This window comes from Pleurodeles waltl, chromosome 2_2 (genome assembly GCF_031143425.1).
Source record: "Pleurodeles waltl isolate 20211129_DDA chromosome 2_2, aPleWal1.hap1.20221129, whole genome shotgun sequence".
NCBI classification, from domain to species: Eukaryota; Metazoa; Chordata; class Amphibia; order Caudata; family Salamandridae; genus Pleurodeles; species Pleurodeles waltl.
Genome location: NC_090439.1, coordinates 818,528,999 through 818,553,165, shown reverse-complemented (window position 1 = coordinate 818,553,165; position 24,167 = coordinate 818,528,999). Strand labels below are relative to the sequence as shown.

Below are 24,167 nucleotides of genomic sequence, written 5' to 3'. Positions count from 1 at the left end.
TTACTGTCAGAGAAAGTGGTGATAATAACTACAAAGTTTTGAAAGAGGCACTCTTGGATGGATTTGGCTTAACCATTGAACAATACAGGATTAGGTTCAGAGACACCAGAAAACAGTCCTCTCAAGACTGGACAGACTTTGTAGACTGTTCAGTGAAGGCCTTGGAGGGTTGGTTACATGGCAGTAAGGTGACTGACTATGAAAGCCTGTATAATATAATCCTGAGAGAGCATATTTTGAACAATTGTGTGTCTGATTTGTTGCACCAGTACTCGGTAGACTCAGATCTGACCTCTCCCCAAGAATTGGGAAGGAAGGCAGACAAATGGGTCAGAACAAGAGTGAACAGAAAAAATCATACAGGGGGTGACAAGGATGGCAAGAAGAAGGATGGTAAGTCTTCTGACAGGGTGGGGACAAAGATAAAAAATATTCTGAGTCTTCATCAGGCCAACAAAAATCCTCTGGGGGTGGTGGGTCCAAATCCTCTTCTCACAATCACAAAAAGCCATGGTGTTATTTATGTAAAGTAAAAGGCCATTGGGCAAGTGATGCCACATGTCCAAAGAAAAACACCAAGGCCCCCACTACTACAACCCCAACTGCAACCTCTAGTGCCCCTAGTAATAGCAGTGGTGGTGGGAAGTCTACTACAAATAGCCAATCCAAGGGTGTAGCTGGGCTCACCATTGGCAGTGTAGTTGGGGTTGATCTTGTTAGGGAGACCACAGAGGCTGTTTTAATCTCTGATGGTGGCATTGACTTTGCCACCTTGGTTGCTTGTCCTCTTAATATGGGTAAGTACAAGCAACTTCCCCTAATTAATGGTGTTGAGGTTGAGGCCTACAGGGACACAGGAGCCAATGTAACTATGGTAATAGAGAAACTGGTTCACCCTGATCAACACCTACTTGGTCAGCAGTACCAAGTGGCTGATGCTCACAATAACACACTTAGCCACCCCATGGCTGTTGTGAATATCAACTGGGGGGGTTACTGGTCCAAAGAAAGTTGTGGTAGCCACTGAATTACCTGTAGATTGCTTACTAGGCAATGATTTGGAGACATCAGCTTGGGTTGAAGTGGAATTGGAAGCTCATGCAACAATGCTGGTCATTCCTGGACATATTTTTGCTTTGACAAGGGGTCAGGCCAAAAAGCAAAAAGGACAGGGAATCTTGGATCCTGGAACAATGGACCAAGTACTCCCAAAAGCTAGGGGTAGTAAGGGTAAATCCTTGCCCACTATCCCTCCCTCACCAGAAGATTCCCCTTTTGAGGAAGAGGAATCCTCTCCCTGTGCAGAACCTACACCAGAGGAGCTGGCAGCAGACACTGCTGAGCTTTTGTGTGCAGGGGGGCCTATTAGGGAAGAGCTGAGTGTGGCACAGCAGACCTGTCCCACACTAGAGGGTTTGAGACAGCAAGCTGTCAAACAGCAGAATGGGGATGTCAGTGATAGCTATAAGGTGTAATGGGAAGACAACCTCCTGCATACTGAGTCAAGGGACCTTAAACCTGGAGCTGCCAAGAGATTGGTCATCCCTTTGCAGTATAGGGAGTTTCTTCTTACCTTGGCACATGACATCCCTTTGGCTGGACATTTGGGCCAGCGTAAAACTTGGGACAGGCTTCTTCCCCTGTTTCACTGGCCTCATATGTCAGAGGACACTAAAGAGTTTTGTCGCTCTAGTGTGACCTGCCAAGCCAGTGGCAAGACTGGTGGCACACCAAAGGCCCCCTTAATTCCACTTCCTGTGGTTGAGGTGCCCTTTGAAAGGGTAGGGGTTCACATAGTTGCCCCCCTTGACCCTCCAACAACTTCAGGCAATAGTTTTATCCTTGTGGTAGTGGACCATGCCACTAGGTACCCTGAAGCAATCCCCTTGAGGACCATTACAGCTCCTGCAGTGGCAAAGGCCCTCCTAGGAATCTTTTCCAGGGTGGGCTTTCCTAAGGAAGTGGTGTCAGACAGAGGTAGTAACTTTATGTCTGCATACCTCAAAGCAATGTGGAAGGAGTGTGGTGTAACATACAAGTTCACTACTCCTGATCATCCACAAGCAAATGGTCTGGTTGAGAGGTTTAATAAAACTCTCAAAGGTATGATAATGGGACTCCCTGAAAAACTCAGAAGGAGATGGGATGTCCCGTTACCATGCCTGCTTTTTGCTTACAGGGAGGTACCCCAAAAAGGAGTGGGCTTTAGCCCCTTTGAACTCCTCTTTGGGCACTCTGTAAGAGGTCCCCTTGCACTTGTTAAGGAGGGTTGGGAACAACCTTTAAAAGCTCCTAAACAGGACATTGTGGACTATGTACTTGGCCTAAGATCAAGAATGGCTGAGTACATGAAAAAGGCCAGTAAAAACCTTCAGGCCAACCAGGAGCTGCAAAAGCAATGGCATGACCAGAAGGCTGTCCTGACCCAGTACCGCCTAGGACAGAAGGTGTGGGTATTGGAGCCTGTGGCCCCAAGAGCACTCCAGGACAAATGGAGTGGACTCCATCTCATTGTTGAGAAAAAGGGGCAGGTTACCTACTTGGTAGACGTAGGCACTGCCAGGAGTCCCCTTAGGTTGCTCCATGTCAACCGCCTAAAACCCTACTATGACAGGGCTGATCTCACCCCGCTCATGACAACTGATGAGGGACAGGAAGAAGAGAGTGACCCTCTCCCTGATCTCTTTTCCACCACTGAAGCTGATGGCATAGTAGAAGGAGTAGTATTTGCAGATTGCTTTACTGCTGAGCAGAAAGACAACTGTAAGTCAGTTTTCTGAACTCTTCTCACTGATACCAGGTACCACTACTTGGTGTGAGCATACAATCAATACTGGAGACAGTTTACCTGTCAAAAGTAAGATTTATAGGCAGCCTGACCATGTCAGGGACTGCATAAAACAAGAGGTGCAGAAAATGTTAGACTTAGGAGTGATTGAGCCTTCAGAAAGCCCATGGGTTAGCCCAGTGGTGCTTGTCCCAAACCCTCACAGTAAGGATGGTAAAAGAGAGTTGAGGTTTTGTGTTGACTATAGAGGGCTCAACCAAGTAACCAAGACAGATGTTCACCCTATACCCAGGGCAGATGAGCTGAGCCTAAGCTGCTAGAACACTACTAATCTACTAATAAGGGATAACTGTCCTGGCACAAGGTGTAAGTACCACAAGGTACCCACTATAAGCCAGGCCAGCCTCCTACAGGGACTCACAAACAGCCCAACTGTCATACTGACAAAGACAGGGAATCCCCAAACAGGCAGAGTCACAGAGTGGTTTAAGCAAGAGAATGCCTACTTTCTAACAGTGGCATTTTCGAACTAACAATCTAAAAAACAACTTTGCTAAATTATGTATTTTTAAATTGTGAGTTCAGAAAAACCAAACCCCATATTTATATCTGCTCCCAAAGGGAATCTGTACAGGTAATCTGTCTGACACCTCAAGTGGTTTTATTGGGAGTTGATCATTCAGTCTGTAAAAGCCAAGATAGATATTTCCTGTTTATAACAATGTCGGTATTTCGCAGATGCATAGCATCTTTGTGGCGGGATTCAGACCCCCCACGATTTAATCAATGGCTTTCATGACTTTTATCTATGTATCACCTGGAGAATAGCTTGTATGAACTAAAAGGAGCCGTGCCGGCAAAAGACTCACTAGGGTTTGGGCACCCTTTGCTGCATGGCTCATAGGTCCCGAGAAAATGTAAGCTATATAATGAATTTTATATGAGACCTCAAAAAACTACAAATCATGACAATTGATTAGAATCCGCCTTTCTTCTGTATGACAATATTGAAGTATTTATGTCTCTGTGCTGCAAACATGTACCTTGCTGTGTGTTCTAATAAAAAAAAAAAAAAAAAAAAAAAAGGAAGTTTCCAAAACAACAAAAACAAAAAAAAACAAAGGGAATCTGTACTTTAAAGTTATTTAAAGGCAGCCCCCATGTTAACCTATGAGAGAGATAGGCCTGGCACCAATGAAAACCAAATTTTACAGTGTTTCACTGTTAGGACATGTAGAACACATCAGTGCATATGCCACCTTTAACATATACTGCACCCTGCCCATGGTACTACCTGGGGCCTACCTTAGGGGTACCTTACATGTATAAAAATGGAAGGTTGAGGCATGGCAAGCGGGTACACTTACCAAGTCGAATCAGCAGGTTAAAACTGCACACACAGACGCTACAGTGGCAGGTCTGAGCCATGTTTACAGGACTACTTATGTGGGTGGCACAACAAGTGCTGCAGGCCCACAAGTAGCATTTGATTTACAGGCCCTGGGCACCTCTAGTGCACTTTACTAGGGACTTACTAGTAAATCAAATATGCCAATCATGGAAAGCCAATTGCACATACATTTTACACAGGAGCATTTGCACTTTAGCACTGGTCAGCAATGGTAACGTGCCCAGAGTACCGAAAACAGGAAAAACAGAGTCCAGCACACAATCAAAACATGGGAAGCAGAGGCAAAAAAGACAGGGGAGACCACACCAAGGATGTCAGGTCTAACACATTATGGGGGTGATTCTCACCCTGGCGGGCGGCGGAGGCCGCCCGCCAGAGTTCCCCCCTCCAAAATACCGCTCGGCGGTCGAAAGACCGCTGAGGGTATTTTGGCTTTTGCACTGGGCTGGCGGGCGACCGCCAAAAGGCCGCCCGCCAGCCCAGTGCAAACCACCCTTCCCACGAGGACGCCGGCTCAGAATTGAGCCGGCGGAGTGGGAAGGTGCGACGGGTGCAGTGGCACCCGTCGCGTATTTCAGTGTCTGCAAAGCAGACACTGAAATACAAAGTGGGGCCCTCTTACGGGGGCCCCTGCAGGGGCCCCCAGGGGCCCCACGACAGCCCATACCGCCATCCTGTTCAAAATCCCCATGGCGGCGCAGCGAGCTGCGCCGCCATGGAGGATTCTAATGGGCAGCGGAAAACCGGCGGGAGACCGCCGGTTTTCCGCATCTGACCGCGGCCAAACCGCCGCGGTCAGAATGCCCTGCGGGGCACCGCCAGCCTGTTGGCGGTGCTCCCGCCAACCCTGGCCCCGGCGGTCCATGACCGCCGGGGTCAGAATGACCCCCTATATATGTACCCAGCATTTACTTTAGCTATTCAACCCCTGAGCTGATCAGCTGTCCTTGTTAAACTGGTGTTTAGTGTCAGCCTAGCCGAAGACAGGCTGATCTCATTCTAATGTCTAATATGACACTATCTCACATGCATATAATACTGATTCTTTCTATAGTCTTCCATCCTCAATCTGCATGCCATCACAAATAGGATAATCTTTGCTCCTAAGACACTGCATGAAAACTGACCTTCAATTAAAGCTTCTGATTGCCGTCTCTCATATTTTAGGTTGCTAAGGACATCTTGGGAATTTTTAGAAAGTTGACCTAGGAATGCATTTTACTGGTTGATTACCATTGACTTTATAGTTTGTAACTCACACTTTCTGGCTTTCCAATGTTAACTTTATCTGCTTTAGGCTCTCCAGGTTCAGCTCATCCCTCCTGGTCCTTAAACTGTGTTTTGTGTGTCCTTTCACAAACTCGCTTTCTGTTAACAGGCTCTTAAATCTTGTTCTTATCTTGTCACATTTGCTGTGCATTCAAGGACCGAGGACAAATGTCAGGCGCTGTCATCCAAAGGCGACTGTTTACTTTTCTTTCTCTGGCCTCAAAATGAGAGGATTTATGCAACAATTTTTCTGAACACTGGAGGTAGCAAAGAGTTTTCTTCTAGCACACGACAACATTTAAATGAACTGTGTAAGTATTTTAGAATATATCAGAATTATGAATTCACAAAAAGCACATTTTTGTTATTTCTAAAGTGTGTTGAAATATGATCAAAATTAAACATTAAACTAGGTGATGCAAGTTCCAAACATTTTCATCTTTGCCCTGTATATTTTTATTAGTAAAACTGTAAGTCTGTGCAAATGTAATGGTCATTTTGATTGAAAATATGTTATCTTTAATGACAGTGTGTTACCACACCATGAATACTCCACTCTATGCCACACCACTCCACTCTTCACCACTCCACACCCTGTACTCTTCTCTGCACCACTCTACTTTACAACACCCCACTCCACTGCAATCTGCACCACTCCACTCTCTGCCACCGCACTCTACACGTCTTCATATTACACCTCTCTACTCTACCCTGTACCAATCCATTCTGTGCCAGTGCACTCTTCGCCACTCTACTCTACACCACTGCCCTCTTTGCCACTGCACTCTACACCACTCTGATCTAAGTCACACCAATCTACTCTTCACAACTCCACTCCATGCCACTGTACTCTAAACCACTATGCAACACTGTACTCTACATCACGCTGCAACACTGCACTCTGCACCACTGTAGTCTATGCCAATACCCTTAATGACAATGCACTTTACTCTGTAACACTCAACTCCTCTATGCCAAGCCACTGTATGCCACTCTAATCTACTCTGCACCGCTGCACTCTATGCCACTGCACTGTACATCGCTGCATGCTACTCTGCATCACTGTACTCTGTGCCACTCCTCTTTACGCCATTCTACTCTACATCACTGCACTCTAACACTCTACTCTGCAAAGCTGCACTCACTGTCACTGAACTCTATGGCAATCTACTCTGCAATACCCTGCTCTTTGCCACTACACTGTATGTCACTGCACTTTAAGCATTGAACTCCATTCTGCATCACCCTATGGTACTTTACTCTGCACCACTCTATGCCACTGCTCTCTAAGTCAATCAAGTCTACTTTACACTCTATGCCACTGCACTCCATGCTGCTTGACTCTACTCTGTGCCACTGACCTCTGCATCTTTCCACTCCACTCTGCACCACTCTATGCCACTCTACTCTATGTCACTGTGCTCTATGCAACTGCACTCTATGCTGCTGCACTCTACACCACCACACCCTATGCCACTTCACACTATGCCTCTCTGTTCTACCCTGTACCACTCTACTCTATGCCAGTGCACTATTCACCACTCTACTCTACACCACTGCACTCTTCACCACTGCATTCTACACCACTCTGCTCTCAGTCACACTAATCTACTCTGCACTGTACTCTACACCACTCTGTAACACTGTACGGTATGCAACTGCATTCTATGAAACTTGACTCTACTTTGTGCCACTCCCCTCTTCATCTTTCAACTCTATGCTACTCCACTCTGCACCACGTTATGCCATTCTACTCTACGCCACTGCAAACTATACCACTGCACTCTACACCACCACACTCTATGCCACTTCACACTACACCTCTCTTTTCTACCCTGTACCACTCTACTCTAAGCCACTACACTCTTCACCACTCTACTCTACACCACTGCACTCTTCACCACTGCACTCGACACCACTCTGATCTGGTCCACACCAATCTACTTAGCACTGTACTCTACACCACTGTTCAACATTGCACTCCACTCCACTCTGCAACAGTGCACTCTCTGCCAATATACTCTTCACCCATGCACTTTACTCTGTAACACTTAACTCTATGCTCTTGCACTCTATGTCAATCCACTGTACTCTACTCTAATCTACTCTACACCACTGCACTCTATGCTACAGCAATCTACGCCACTGAACTCCACTTTGCATTACTGTACTCTACACCACTGCTCTCTACTCCTCTCTACATCACTGCACTCTGTCACTCTACTCTGCAACACTGCACTCTCCACCACTGAACTCTATACAACTCTACTCTGCACTACTCCACTCTATGCTGCTGAACTCTATGGCACTATACTCCACTCTGTACCACTCCATGCTACTCTACTCTGCACCACTCCATGCCACTGCACTCTATGCCACTTATCTCTAATCTGTACTCTACGCCACTGCACTCTATGCCACTCAGCTCTACTCTGCACCACTGCCCTCTGCATCATTCAGCTCTACACCACTCCACGCTGCACCACTCCATGCCACTCTACTCCATGCCACTGCACTCTATGCCACTGCACTGTACGCCACTCTCCTCGGCACCACTCTACTCTGCACCACTCCACTCTAGGCCACTCTACTCTGCACCACTCCACGCCACTCCAATCTACTATGCAACACTTTAATCAACGCCACTAAATTCTACAACGCTGCATTGTACGCCACTGAATTCAGTGCACTGCATTCAATGCCACTGCACTCTACGCCACTATACTCTGCAACACTCTACACCAATGCACTCTACACCAGTCCACTCCACTCTATGCCACTGCAGTGTATGCCACTCTACACAACTCTACACTATGCCACTCTGATACACGACACTCTCTGTCATTCCACTCTACAAGACTCTACTCCACACTTCGCTGTTCCACTCTGACACTCCACACCACTTTCTCCTTTGCCACTAACTTTTAGCCATGCTGAACAGCAGCCACACTGGTGAACAACAGGACTATCACACATTGACAAAGCCAATAGATCTTGCACAGGCAACACCTATAGGCTTTACCTTTGCTTGTTTAACTTTAGAGAGACTTGTGTTCCCCTTCCGTCCTCTGCATGCCTCCTCTTGAAGCATAACCTTTTCTAAGTAACAACCATGGTTGAATTACTTTCTATGAATGAATTTCTGTAAGTTGCCCCTGCAACCTAACATTGCTTAATCTCCGTCTCATCTAGTAACCCTACTAACCATCTGCATGAACTCACATACCCCAATTAATGATCACACCTAACTCCTCCTAATTTAATCTGCCACAGAGAAACTGGAGTAAATACGAGGAATGGTTTGCTTGAGCGTGCAACACTAATCCCAATAACACTGGACTAACCACTACACTTGTACTCCCGAGGTGAGTGCTGCCGGCCTCAAACACTTCATCGCATCTTTGGGGGTAGCAAGCACCATAGAAATACAATAACAATGTAATACAACACAGTAGATACCATGCGATTTGGTCTCCCCCAGCTCCAGGGCTGGACCATGTGACCTGCCTTTGAGGTTGAAGAAATGTTGGTTATGCTGGCATAATCGGACACGTTCGAGAATTGATGTATTTCACAAAACATTGCCTTATTTCCCAGATGCTGAGGTATTTTAATTAACCAGTTACTGCAGCCGGAAGTCCTGCCCAACGTGGATGGGACAGTATAAATCAAATATTTCTATTGCTGCTCTGCCAGCTCAGTGGTAGGCTGCTTGGCCACATAGCCTCCTATCCCATCTCAGAAGTGCCACGCTGGGACTTTCGGGAAGTGAGAAGGGAAAAGAGCAAAGCGTTGGCACCAATAAAGATGAGGGCAGGCGGCCCGACCCTGTTCGGCAGATGCAAAGATGCTGCTACTCAGCAGGGCGGGCCCCTTTGTTCAGTTTTACATAAAAATGTTCTCCATTGGTATCTGTTACGCTTCTTTCGCATCATCACAAAACCTTACAGATGACAAGTAAACACCCTCCTCTCGCCCCACACACACAAAGAAAACTGCAAAATGGTCTACTCAGGCACGCAACTATTTATTCCTGATCACCACTAACCGGCCATTTGCCAGTTCCTGCCTGCCCCAACCTTACTGGTCCTGCAGTAACTGGCACCATTTGAACCCTGCCAATCTCAGTTCCGACTGGATCTATCATATCCACAGAGACTTGCCTCTCAACATTATCAGTAAAGCTTTTGCGAAACGAAAATATTGCTTAATGTGATTGTATTATTCACAATTGAGGTTGCAGTCTAGAGTATGGTATTTTAAATTGTAAAAAAAACTGGAAAAAAACATAGAACTTGAAATGCATTGTTGTCTCTTTGAAGTGTAGATTATGTTACACAAATAAGGGCACAGGAAATGTAATTAGGCAGGATCCAGGCCGGCTAGATGTGGTGCATTCAATATTCTTAGAGGGGGCACGGTTTTATGTGAGGATGCTTTCTGACAACCAGGGTGCTCAGACATTGTGCAGAAGCAGAAATGCGCTCCTCTTAAAGGACCGGCTCCTTTAATTCCAAGTCCGGCTCCAGAGGAGGAGTTATGCAGATCACAGATGAAACATTCTTGTAGGGAGGCAGAGGAAGAGAGGCAGAGAGGCAGCAGGCCCCTCCAGAGCAGAGACCCAGGCTGGAGGAGAAGCACCGGGCAGTGACACTTCCACCGCGCCCGGCAGGCTACCCGGAGGCTGGTAATGAATAGGACCCTGCCCGGCTGCCCGTGCCTGGACCCCAGCCTCTCTCCCACCCCCCACAAGACTTTCCCCCTCTGTGGGTGAGCCCGACAACGGCTGCTGGCGCGGACCCGGGGGGCTGTGGGCAGAAAGAAGGGTCCTCATTTCCACTGACGCCCGGTCCACTATGATCTTACTCACATCCAGCAGCCGGAGACCTTTGGATTTCGTGCATCAGGGGTTGCTTTTCTTGCAAGCATTGCTGTGGATTGTATGGGCTGTGTGCGCCGAGGAGCAGAATTTCAACGTGGAGGTAAGGACACGATGCTATTCTTTGTACTGAGATCTGGTTCGATTGTTGCTTTCGTGCTGGTGGTTGGGGGCGAGCGGCCGACCTCGAGCATACTGGGGCTTCTGGAGGGGGATCTGGCCGGCTGCTGCTGCGGCGCGAGCAGATGGGTGGAGAGCCCGTTATCTGGGAAGCTGCTCGGGGCACGATGCAGCTCGAGCGATGAGAGTCACGCCCGCACACGCCTCACTCACGCAGGAAGGATGTTGATACCTCTGGGGAGAGCGCTGCTAATAAATAAAGCGTGCTCATCATCAGCCCACGGGAACCTCGCGTTCTCTGTGCAGCTGCTTTTAAATTTCTGCTACATTTCTGGCTGAACTGGGCTTGATGATGCCAGAATCGGAGTGGCAGACTTGGTATTTGCCCATCCACGGTATTTGACTTGAGGGTCTGTGGAATGTGATCTGTGTAGGTTAAATGTCCGCCCTTCACGGTCATATTTGAATGTTCCCCCATGTTACTGAAGAAAGGTCAGTGCTTTAAACGAGCAGGTACTGTCCGATATTTAATGCTTCACTTTTTGAGCGAGTGAGTACCTGCACTTTTCAGCGCTGCTGCAGTCCATTTAATGGGAGAGTATCGGCACTTCTCAAGAGCAAACACTTACTCTGGACATGGAGCACCTACATTCTAATTTTCCATGTCATGGCTTGAGAAAGTTGAATTATATTTCCGACGCTTCCGTGGAGTGGGGGATGGGTTGAATCTTCTACCTTACTTAATGGTACAATCATGGTTTGGTGGTGGTGGGAATTTCAACCAGAGCCACAGAGAAAGAACTTTGGGGAAGTTGATCAAACTTCCTGTCGTGGCCGTGGGTATCGCAGCAGCACGCGCTGCTGGGCCCTCCGCTGTGTCCGGCCCCATGCCTGTCAGTGGGTTCAGTGTGTGACACTTCACGCGGCCCGGACTCCAGGGCAGGAGAGAGAAGTCGGTGTGATTGACCGTTTGTGGTTTCTCGCTGAAGTCTGAGTCAGAAGGCTTCCCGCAGACTCCCAGGGGGACCGTACTTCAAAACCTCTGGGCGTTTAGACTTCAAAGCGTGACCGACGAGAACCTTTCAAGCAGTCAGCTGCCCACGGTGTTCTGTGTGATATCCTGTGCTATGTCACAAGTATTCTCCCAACAACCGACCGGGCGACTGATCCTGTTGTGATGTGTGTAATGTCCTGTGTGTTGTGTCAGTATTCTCCCAATAACGGACAAGGCAAAGGATGCTGTTGTGTTATGTGTGATGTCCTGTGTATTACTGTTTTAGTCTGTGTGGTGTCTTGTGTGTGTGGCACGTAATCTCCCAATAACCGGCAGGGCAAAGGATGCTGTTGTGTTATGTGTGCTGCCCTGTGTGTCTCTGTTTTATTCTGTGTGATGTCCTGTGTGTTGTGTCAGTCTCTCAACAACTGACAGGGCGAAGGATGCTGTTGTGTTCTGTGTGATTTGCTGTGTGTTGAGACGTGTTCTCCCAGCAACTGACCGTGCGAAGGGTGATGTTTCTGTGTGAAGTCCTGTATGTTACTGTTCCATTCTGCATGTGTGTAATGACATGTACTCACAAACAACCGGCTAAGGAAGCACTTGTATTATGTATGATGGGTTGTGAGTTGTGACGTGTTCTTCTCCCAACAACTGACCTGGCGAAGGATGCTGCTGTGAGTTTATATTAGCACTTAGGAGAACAAGCATTTCTTTCTGTTTGCTGTGTGTCTGCCACGTCTGGGCACTTCCCAGACTTTTCTACTGTGCTTGAACGTGAGAGCGGGGGCGAGGGCGGCTAAAGTTGCCAGCGCCCATTAAAATCATAACTACTTTCAAGCCAACAAAATCACAGTAAAGGTTTTGTTTGTGCTTCGCTCTTGGTTTGTAACCGCTGGTGGCTAGTTAGCAGTGCTAGAAGTAAATACATTGTATCGCAGAAGAACACTGAATTCCTCGAGAGTATCAAAAGTTTGCCTTGTGTTTTTCATCTTTATTTTACTTGTAACTTGATTCTTTTTAAGTGGGAGATCCCGCTTTTTATAGATGTTTTAATGCAGTTAAAGGAAATCTTTGGGGATGAGAGCATAATAGATTCCCTGAGTGCTTTTTGACGTTATCATCGACTTGAGCCGAAGATCAAAAATCTTCATCTTTCGTGTTTGCAATGCCGCTGTTTCATTTAGGGCTGCACCTAGTGATTGTGTTTACGCTTTTCAAAGAGTTCTTCTCGAGCGCACGGCCACCACTGGGTCGCCGCCCTTTGCTTTGGTCACACTGCAAGATCCGTCTCCAGGCTTCAGGAGAGCTCGGTTAAAGGTCTCTGGTCCCAGCTACTCCGGCAGGATACAGGATGTGCATTGTTCAGGAAATTCCTGTCCGAACTATTTTATTGTCAGCTTCATAGCCGCAGGGAGCTGTAAAAGCATCGTCAGCATTGCGGGGGGCTTCCTTTTAAACTAGATATCCCTGCGATGCGCTCTCTTCTTGCTTCAGTCTTTTGTCCACATAAATGCCCCACGCAAGAACTTCACCACTAATTATCGTTAAAACGCGACCACGGACTGGTTGATTTCTCGCACTGCATGGCAGCCGTTTCCTCCGCACACAAAGGCACGCACAGCGTGAGGGGGACCCTAGACGCGGAATTTGGTCGGAAACCGAATCCGTCTGTTCCGCCCAGATCCTTTGGCCAGACCTTGGCTCTCAGTTACAACCGCTGTGCATTATCTTAATGAGGACTTGTTACCGAGCAGGCAGGACCAGGCTGCTTCAAGGAATGGCGGAAGGTATCCATGACAGCAGCAAGAAGACACCAACCAGCGCGCGGCTATTAAAGAAACATGCCACAGAATGGTGTCAGTTTAGGTGAGCACGGACGGATGGCTGAGGCTAATGTAAGGCAACTTTGCATCGTTTCCCTGGCACCGAAGAGCTAAATGGAGGTATGGAATGGAGAAGTGTGCGGGTACTCTCATCAGACGGCTATCATGTTTACTATTTCTAGTTCATACAAATCACTCTCCCTGTTCTAGGTCAGATAATAACACTGTAAACATAAGAGCGATAGTAGAATACAGTAGCAAAGAGCAGGAAAGAAGGCTGCATAGGAGAGTTTCAAGCTGTCTACAGAAAAACGACACCCCCAATTGAGCATTGTAGGCAGCTAAGAAAAGGAGCTCCTGATTGGCAGACCTTTAAATGGCATGGCACCCAACGTGAAGCATGAGTTCTTTAACTACAGAGTAGTCACATAGTCTTGAGACAAATAGTTGGAACATGGTGGATTATCGAAAGATCGACCAGTCTAATGGAATAATTGCAGCCTTGCCTGCTCGACGATTCTCGTGGTCTCATTCTAGTTGGATATTCAGAATTCCCGTAGTTTTCAAGTGAGAATTTTACAAATAGTGAGTCTGTGTACACGATGATTCTATATTCGTTGGGCATACTGAACCTTGACTCGGCACAGCCTAAAAGACCTTTAGCAAGAATCCATGTTAGAGTGGATCCAGAAGCTGATAGAAAGCTATGCCAGATGACTGCAGTTGAATGCTGTATCATCACACCAAGCATCATGCCTAGTAGTACAGTAGCGCAGGCCTGTGACTAACATTGAATAACATCTCTTTATGAGAACCAGGGGGAGTTCTGAATGGATGGCTTTCTCGTTGTCCAAGCCCCTTGACACAAAGGCACTGACCAAACATTCCAGACTGTGAGGAGACAGAAGTTGATCAACTCTCATGTACCATTCAGTTGTTAAAAAAAGTCCAGTTTCAAAAGTTGAAAATACTTGGAATGAAAGATTGCACAACTCCAGTTCAGGGGTTAATCATACCATAGCTAAGACATTGTTTGACCCAATAAAATCACTTATTTTTTCTCTCAGCTAACCGAACCATTGTACTCAATTTTGTACTGTTCTACAATCAAGATATGCCATACACACTCTTACAGTCTGCTGAAGGCAACCCCTGTCACCACATCACAGATCAAGGATTCACAGTTCTACATACAAGTGTAATGTCAGGACCACATTCCTTACAGGTGATACTTTATAGAGCAGTGGTTCCCAACCTGTGGTCCGCGGACCCCCAGGGGTCGGTGACACATTCCCAGGCGGTCCGCAGGCCTGGGCTGGGAGGAAGGCACTACTCCAGCTGAAGCCTCTGACATACATGTGCGTGTGTGTTTTTATATTTATGGCTTCCTTTGTTCAGTAGGTTTAAAAGCACTTCAAAGCTCCTTGCACAGCAAAAATAAAAGTGTCAAGATAACTATAGTGATTAATATACCTTCTGAAGAGGAATGAGAGTTTTGGGCAGTGGCAGTTTTGGCTCAAAGGTAGCACAGATGGTTAATATGCCTGCTGCAAAGGACGTGTATCATGCAAAGAACAGTATTTTATGTGAATAGCATAGTGGGTTATTGCTTTTGTCACAGAGAGTTTATTGTTACTGTACAGTTCATAATCGTAATCTAGCACCGTGAGCCATTATAGTGCTGCATGCAAACTGCATGGCACAAATTAGAAAGTTGTTTTTTCCTATTCTTTCATTTTCCTTATGCTGCTAAACAAGGTTTGCTTGTGTAGAAATACATTTGTGTTATTAAAGTTAATGCTAACAACTGTGTTGTGTTCTGAATCCTGAGTTTGTGCTTCTCCAGACCAAGCACTCTTAGAAAAAGCCTACCAGAGTGGATGACATGTGAATCCTACACCTTGTAGCCCCCTGTAAAATGCTCTGACACCCTACAGTGGTATGAGAGGTGCTATAAAACAAATTAATTACATGTGTCAGAGAGGCTACAGAGAGATGAGAGGCCCTTATGGTTTACTTCCTTTCCCCCACCAAATATTTATGTGAAAAAGCTTTCTCAGATCTTACCTACCTAAAAAATAATAATAGAAATCACCCTGGAAAGTTAGAATCTGACCTGAGGATTCACCTTTGATGAATAACACTAAACATTGCAAAGTTAGTGCGGAGATGCAGCACCAACCTTCCCAATAAAATGTTTCTATTTTTGCATTTTTTCAATATTAAAGAACTATGGGCCAGATGTAGCAAGCATTTTGCATGGTGCAAACTGCTAAAATCGCAGTTTGCGCAATGCAAAATGCCGATTAAGATGCTCATTCACAATTTGCGAGTCGGTACCAACTTGCAAATTGTGAATGCAACTCGCAAATAGGAAGGGGTGTCCCCTTCCTATTTGTGACTCGCATCGCTATGCTAAATTGCTTTGTGACCACGAATGCGGTCGCAAAGCAATTCGCAGTTACCACCAGTGTCACACTGGTGGTAACCCATTCGCAAAAGGGAAGGGGTCCTCATGGGACCCCTTCCCCTTTGTGAATGTTGCCAAAAAGGGTTTTTTCAGAGCAGGCAGTGGTCCAATGGACCACTGCCTACTCTGAAAAACCGAAACCAAATGGTTTCGTTATTTTTTTTATTTTGCAACTCTTTTTCCTTTAAGGAAACCGGGCTGCAAAATAAAAGAAAACTGCTTTATTTAAAAAGCAGTCACAGACATGGAGGTCTGCTGTCTTCAGCAGGCCACCATCCCTGTGAGTGCAGGGACTCGCTATGGGGTCGCAAAATGCGACCCACCTCATTAATATTAATGAGGTGGGTCTTTGCGACCCCATAGCGACTCGCAGACAGTGTCTGAGACACCGTTCTGCATCCAATTTTGCGAATCGGACCTACCTACATCTGGCCCTATATCTTTAGTAGTTTGAGTATTTGTTTGGTGTGTACTATGTATTGTGCATTACTGTTTTAATGTTTGAAATTTAAATTGTACGAATTGCTCTGGGCCACCGGCTTCCAGTAATGATGCAGTGGGGATCCTCAGGAGTCAAAAGATTTGGAGCCACTGTTCTAGAGCCATGGTCATTAACAGTGAGACTCAGAGAGTTGCAAATGTATTATCAGATGTAAGTGCACAACAGCCACTGTGTTTACTGTGCAGGGCCACTCTCTTTATTTAGAGATTAACTAGGACTCCTGCACAAAGCTCCTTCCCCTCCCCTCTTGAATCGTTTTGCCAGTACCATTTTCCTTTTCTCATCTCTTCCTGTGGCACAGGGGGTGGTACACAGTAATACATCGACAAAGACAGAAGTTAAGTGCAAAGGGAAGTTAAAGGAGAGAAGGAAACGAGGGAAGAATCTGTGTGTGGTATACAAAAAGGTAGAAAGCAGAACATTATACTGAAATAGGAAGGAAAACATGAATACATGGTGGAGCTGAATTGAAGAAGGCTGGTAAAGACAGCCACAGGAAAAGGATACCAGAGGATGGTAGAAAATCCAGGTCAACTGAGGTGTAAAGAAAGAGAATATATTACAGGTGAAAAACATTTATTTTGAAACAAATGTATATATTTATGTATGAAAAGGACAAGGTAAATAAAGGATTAGGAAAACGAAAGAAGGGAGGAGAACCAGAGACCACGTCTCATGTGAAGGACACAGCGTGAAAGAGAACTAGACAGGAGGTAAAAATTCACAGACAGTTTGGAGTTCAGCAAGTGCTGGGCAACCCGTTTGGTACAATTACTGGGTGACATACCATGGGGCAAGAGACTGATGGACATTATTGATGTGGCACAGAAGCTGCCAAACCTGACAGCTTTAACTCAGTAACTAATGGAAAAGCCTTTAATTCTGTTAAGTAGATTTCATTTAGAGTTTAGGTAAACCAGTCCTTCTCCTCATGCTGACTGCATGGCTCAGTATAAGGACCCTACATTGAAAATACTATTGCAGAAGACATGGACAAGTACAAGGGGGGCACACACTCCAAGTCTATAGAAAACTCCTGTCATCTTATTTAGAGCATGTGCTTTCTAGTGATATATGCATCTGGTAGTCCTGTGTAAAACGAATCAACTCAGCTCATGCAATATAGTGGGTTAATGAACAAGATCTGATGTAGACTGTTTGAAAACTGAGGGTGATGATTTTTGCAGACTGTGGGGAATGACTGCAACTCCCGTCTTTCTTTAAAATGATGCTCTGCAAGGACAGGTCTGAGCGGCCCTGACGTGGAGTTATTTAACTGCAAGGGTGGACTAAGGGATGACCCCACTGCAACGTCTTATGAAAATATTGCCTCAGATGGTGTCTTAAATTGCAATGTTTGCTACCTTTTGGCCATGGCTGTTGTCTTTAATCAAAGAATAAATATTGCATGGCATCCCCTTTTCACAGTAAGACACACCTTGGTCACAGGTACTGCTAGCTGAGTAGCATTGGCATGCATCTGGAAATACAGATCATGTTTCCAAATGATCTCATGCTATTGGTTCAATTTACAAACTAGGGAGAGGGAGAGAGACAGAGCTTCCCCTCCGAACAGCAGTACAACTTCCTTGTGCACGCTTTGCTACAATCTCAGAAACAAATGCATCACCCTTTTCACTCTTCACCATTCCAGGTGATCCAGCAGTACACAACAATGAATGGTAGCAAAGTTCTTGAAAATTAAAACAAAATAGAACTGTTTTGTGCTCCCTTGTCTTGCACAGGGAGCCTGAACACTGGTATCAAGCCATGCAGACCCCATCTCTACTGAATGGAGGTCATTTTAGCTACTTATAATCGTAACCTCTACACAACCTACAGACCTCGTTAGTTTATTGGTAATGGACTTATTTGCACTGAGGCACTGGCTTAGAGAGTCCCTTGGAGATAAGATTCACGGTTCCCGAAACAATTCACGAGTAAGAACTAAAGTGATGTGGATTGTTATATCTGAAACAACAATAGCCTGCAAGACCTGAATCAGATGTTTATTAAGTTATATCTGATTTTTGTCTTACTCTTGTGCTGAAGTTTAGGAACTTTGACCAGATCTTTCCTAGGGATATTATTTGCAAAGTAGCTTCATTAAAAACTTTAGGCTCCGAAGATGATATTCTAGCTGTCATTCTAATCAAGAAGAACATTGGTCATGTTATCAATGTATTTTTGCAATGGGGATGTTAGCCTCTTTCATGAACAGTTTGATAATAACATTAGTAGTGAAAAAATATTTCTTGACCCAAAACTACCATTGAAACCTAGACTTATATTGACTCTCCCTTTCTTGGTGAAGATAAAGGAAATTATAGCTATAGAATAGTTGTACAATATTTTGAAGGGAATAGCTTTTATTCCAGATTTCCAGCCTCTGATTCACATTAGCGAAGGGCAGAGTCAACTGTTCTTGATATTACAGAGCAAAGGCTGTTACTACACAATCAAGGTCATTACCTCCTCATCTGTCTTCCTCTCACAGTCCTTATGTTTGAGTTTATCTCCATTCATGCAGAATATAATCACCAAACTTGACTTCTTCCCACGCCAAGATGGCCCCCATTCCAATGTATTACAACTACATCACATTGAGGGAAGGACTTCCTGTTTCTTTTTTTTGCAGCTGATTACCACCTTGGCTACAGGTATGTATGTTTTCTTTTACTATTTTTTTATAGACCTGCTTTAGCAGTCTTTATATTTAAATTTTTTGATCATACTCTTATGTGGGGTGTACGTGGTCACAGGGGTTGTCTGGGGCTTGCTGGGCACCCTGTGATGGCCTCGGGAGCTTTTGTGCCATTAGTTCAATGTGCGCTGGTGCGGGGTGACTTTGCCACATTGGGCGGCAGTTTAGTGGGTTTTCAACAATCGTGTGGCACCTGCATGACTTTTAAGATGGCTCCTCTACTCATCCCAATTGGCACGTCCGTGCTCTTCTGCCTGTCTCAGTGTGGTTGGGGAGTGCCCTCCAGTGAGAGCCCCATTGCCTGGACAACCAGCCAGCTTTATCAGGAAATGCTTTTCCTGTGCTGTGCTTGCAGCTTACCTCATTAAGGGTCGTTTTATACTGCATCTTCGGATTTTGCTATTTGGCTGCTGTTTTCTGGTGCCTAGTTCATCTGCATTATGAATGGTGCAGTGGATCTTACTCCAGTGTTTGGGCCATCTGCTGGGATGCCTGTGTTCTCAGACCTCCAGGCCATTATAGCGGGTACTGTGGATGCCGAGTTTCATGCCCGGGAGGGGGACTCCTCCTGCAAAGATTCCTAGGATGCCTCTGTCTTTGGAGGGAAATGATGAGGACATTAAGTGCTGTTCTGTGCGGGTGCAGATTAGGTGGAAATCGTGCAGCATGTTCAGGGTTTTTTAGGCTGTGCTGATTCAGCTCAGGCACCAGCTGATAATGACATTTTCTTGCATTATCAGCGTGCTGAGCCGGATTCACTTTTATTTGCTGTGCCTACAAATTAATGGAAGGATGTTGAGAAGCAGCCTTTCCCTCATTTCGTGTTGAAACATTATTCTCTGGATAGATTTGGTGAGGAGTTTGAGACATCAGTCAACACTGATAACACTATGGGCGGCTTGTCCACCCAGGGGTCTGTGGTGTTGGAGGACGCTCTGCCATTTGATGCCATTGACAAGAATGTGGAGGAGGCAGTGAAGCGGGCCTATGTGGCTCAGAATTTTGCAGTCTGGACCAATGCCAACTCCATTTATGCCATTCAGTTGCTCCTTGAGGACTTCCGTGCAGGAAGGTGTGGATTTCTCTGCCCTATCAGGCATTGATGGCGCAGTAGGTGTGGTTTCTCTCTGACATCACATTTGACAATCTCTGTGCATCTGCGGGTTTGCCTCTAGCACTGCCATTGCGGCATATCTCTACATCTGGATGCGCTGCTGGAAGCTTCTCAGAAGATAGTCCTCTTGAAACATCCCTTTACTGGTTCCAAGTTTTTTTTTAAAAATATCTCTTTATTCAGTTTTTGCAATGAAAGACAAAAAGTATAGCATACCCCCCAATTGTCGAGGATATGTGAGCAAAACATACATCAATAATTACAAAGGTCTTCCAGAGGCCAGAGCTGGAACATGACCCCAGTGCAGCAATCAGCACCGTTCTTCTTTTGTTGTCTGCAACAACATGAAAACCCACAATTTCAACTTGTATCTACTAGGCATGTCCCACTTTTCTTATGTTCCAATGTTTTTGGCAGTGATTTTGAGGAGCTGAATAAGAAGTCAGCAGGAATAGGAAGCTGGGTTAGCCTATTCACCCAGTCTCCAAGAGTAGTGGGTTTGGCTACAAACAGGCTTTTCCCACTCGCAACATCAGCCTTTTAGAGGAAGGGGTCGTAGCTGGGACACCCCTATTGCTGGCAAGTCCTGGTACCCATCATCTCCCACCTCCTCTACCATCCCTCCTAAAGCAAGATTGCTCCCAGGATCATCCTGTGAGGAGTTGTCTCCAGTACTTTCAGGACATTTGGACTCGTACCATTTCTGAAGCATGGGTTGTCGAAGTGGTCTCAGACTGATACAGGTTCAATTTCTGCGACATTCCTCCTTACCATTTTTAGGTTTTTAGGTTGAGCATAGCAGCACCCAACCTCTGCTTTTCCGATGTGTTGTTATCTAGTTGGGCTTATAACCAAGCCCACCTCACGCCTATCACTAGCGCTCGTTCATGGGCTTGCCCTTCAAAAACCCTTTGTTATCATTGGTAAATGCTTTACGTTTGTCCCTCCTTGGGGCGGTTTAGTTACCTCCTCGGGCATCGACCCTGTTACATGGCTAACTGCACTTTTGCTGATATCTTTGACTGTGAGCGAACTTCTTTTTCCGTTTATGTGTCTCTTTCATGCTCATGCTGCAGTGCTTTGAATCGGCTTGCTTATGTGAAACTGTTATACTTTTCATTTTCTATTTATGTGTCAAGAAAAGCCCTGTTAATAGCTCTAACTCAAGTAAATGCGAGCCCCATTGCATTGCAAATGCTTGTTTCAAGACTCCTGCAGCTCGCTCCCAAAAGAAGTTGGATGCACTGCTCAAGGTGATTCAGTTGCTGCTCCAGAAGGCTGCCATCACTCCAGCTCCCCCGCAGAGACTTTTCATGGCTATTATCGTTTGCTCTTTCTGGTGCAGATGGCTTGTGTGGAGTTGTGACCTGTGCAGGACCTGAAGGGAGTCAATTAGTATATTCCATATATGTCTTTAAAGATGGTGTCTCTCCAGCTGATTCTGCCCCTCTTACAGAAGGGCGAGTTCCTGACCTCCATCAATCTCATGGATGCCTACCTCCATGTCCCGGTACATCCCTCTCAACAGAAGTTCAGGCTGCAATTCCCACCAAGGACGTTCACCAAGCTTTTAGAGTATTTGATGGGTATTTTTAATTCTGAAGGTGTCCAGCTTTTCCCTGACCTTGATGACTGGCTGATTGCCTCTTGTTCTTTTTCCAAGGCCCAGATGGAGGTTCTCAGAGTGACACACTAATGGAGAAGTACAGCTTCTTGATCAACTGGAAGAAGTCCCAGGTTCAGCCATCCCAAGATCTCCTCTTCCTCGGGACCCACTTTAGGATGGACTTGGGGGAGAGCTTTGTGTCAGAAGAGTGTTGTGTTTGTTTCTGCTCCCATTTGTACTGTCTCCTTTTTTGCCCTTCGGCATCTGCAAGGACATGGCTCTGCTGTCAGGGGACGATATCCTCTACATTGGCCATTGGCCCTTGAGGGAGGTTGCACCTTTGTTCCCTTGTTCACCATGTCCTGAGGTATTGGAATCCCTTTCCTTGGGTGTACAAGACTCTGGTTCTGGTGACACCTCAAAGCCGCAGGGATCTTCAGTGATGGTTGAACCCTGCTCATCTGAGCAGAGGGTTTTCTTTTGTTCGTCCTCTTGATCTGGTTCTCATGACCAATGCCAATGGGATGGGGTGCCACTGTGGGAGTTTCTGCTGCATAGGAGAGATGGCTCTTTGGTCTTCGAAATGGAAGGAGCGGTTGTCACTTATGAAGGCCTTTTTGTTTTTCATCCCCTGTTGTTGCAAACTGCAGTGTGTGTGCAGATAGATAATCAGATTGTCCGCTCCTACCTCAATCAGCAGGGTGGCATGTGTCCCCCTCTGTGTTTCTCCTTTTCTGGGGGCTTTGCCTTTGCATCAAATACCATCTCCTGTCTCTCCCTGCAGTCTGTCTTCCAGGAAGGAGAATGGGCCTGCCAATACTCTGAGTCAGAGGTTTCTGTCCTCTGTGACGAAGTGTCTAGATCTGGTGATCTTTTATTCCATTCTTTTTCAGTTCAGTCACTCTTGACAAGATTTCTTTGCCACCAAAAAGAATGCCCTCCTTCCCCAATTTTGAAGGTTGGTTCCATCCCTGAGAGCTTGGGAGGTGGATGCTGTGGCTGTTCCCTGGCCCAGGGGTCTCCTTTATTGTTTTTTCCCCTATCCCTCTTCACCCTTGGGTGGCTCAGAATATGGTACAGGACTGGGCAGAGATTCTGTTGATTGCCCCGGCTTGGACGAAGAGCCCCTGGTACTCTTGTCTCCTCTATCTGTCTGTCAGGCCCCATTGGGTTTTGTTGATGCATCCCTCCACGCTGCGTTAGACACTTCTTCCACTGGACACTCTTTGAATTTTGCCGCTTGCAGTATGGCACTTCAGAGGTAGTCTCTCTTAGATCAAGGGTGTTCTTTAAATGTTGCTGCATTGATCCAGCAGTCCCAGTGGCCATCTATCCTTAAGGCTTATGGCCTCTTTAGGCTGAATTTTTCTTTATGGTCTCAGAGTAAGGGGTTGTTGGCTTCCTTTTGTGACCCTACAGCTCTTTTGGAACTCCTTCGGGACGGTTTTCAACTAGGTTTGGCTGTGTCTATCCTCCGTAGTCAGTGGACGGCTGTTCAAGCTTTTCACTGGGCCAGTGTTTTATCTGTTGCCCTCTGGTGGCTCACCTAATACAGTGTTGTTTTCTTAGGCATCCTGTTGTTCATTCCCCACTTCCTCTTTGGAACTTGCCTCTGGTTCGGTGGGGTTTGCAGGATGTTCTGTCTGAGGCTTTGGAGACTGCTGACTTCAAGTTTCTTTTGCCCAATGTAGTATTTCTGGTGGCCATTTCCTCTGGGAGCTTGGTGGGGGAGAGTGAGGCTTTGTTGCCCTCCCCTCCATTCGTTCGTTTTATTCCAAACAAGGTGGTGCTTTGTCCTAGTCCAGCCTTTCCCTGTAACATGGTGTCCTCTTTTCATTTGGATTCTGTATTGTTTTGCCTTCCTTTTGTCCCTCTCCTGTGTCTGACTAGAAGATGCTTTTGCATTCCCTTTATGTCTAGGGTGTGCTTTCTGCGTATTTGCAGTGTACTCCTGTGTTTCTCAAGTCTGATGGTTTGTTTGTCTCCCATGGTCTGGCGAAGAGGGGTCTCAAGCCTTCCCTCTATAATTTGTCCCATTGGATTAGGTTGGCACTTTCTCAGTCCTATCCGTTGGCTGGCCAACCAGTCCTAAAGTTTTGCCCTGGGAGGTCTACTAGGGGTGATTCTGCCTCCTGGACAGTGTTTAAATGGCTTCAATCTGTAACATTTTTTTTGCTGCCATTTGGGCTTTGCCTTACAATTTTATGACCCATTATCGTTTGCCATTGAATGAAGATGTATCATCTGATTTTGATGATGCTGTTAGGAGTGCTGTGGGTCCTCCTACAGTGTGATGTATTTGGGTCATTGCACTACAATATCTTCTTTTTGGATAACCTGTTGGTGTGTTTTGTTTCCAAATCAGTTTTTTGGCTTGGGTACATACGGACTGTGAGAGGAAGATGGACGAGGAGGTAATGCCTGGTTACTTACTAGTATTTTTCATTACTCTGAGTCCATGCCTTCCTCGTCACAGTCTGGAGT

At 46.0% G+C, this 24,167-nt stretch overlaps 1 protein-coding gene across 3 annotated transcripts in view; it reads left to right on the top strand.

Moving 5' to 3' along the window:
• The first annotated feature begins 10,033 nt into the window (after window positions 1-10,033).
• MMP16 (matrix metallopeptidase 16) overlaps window positions 10,034-24,167 on the top strand; it is a 483,190-nt gene continuing 469,056 nt past the window's right edge. Inside the window, exon 1 of one of the 3 annotated variants that reach the window (XM_069220442.1) lies at window positions 10,034-10,450. In XM_069220442.1, the coding sequence (XP_069076543.1) occupies window positions 10,325-10,450 (126 nt within the window). In that variant the 5' untranslated portion in view covers window positions 10,034-10,324. Of the gene's footprint in view, window positions 10,451-13,244; window positions 13,331-24,167 lie in introns of those variants that run through there. The other 2 variants (XM_069220443.1, XM_069220444.1) reach the window with 2 other exon arrangements.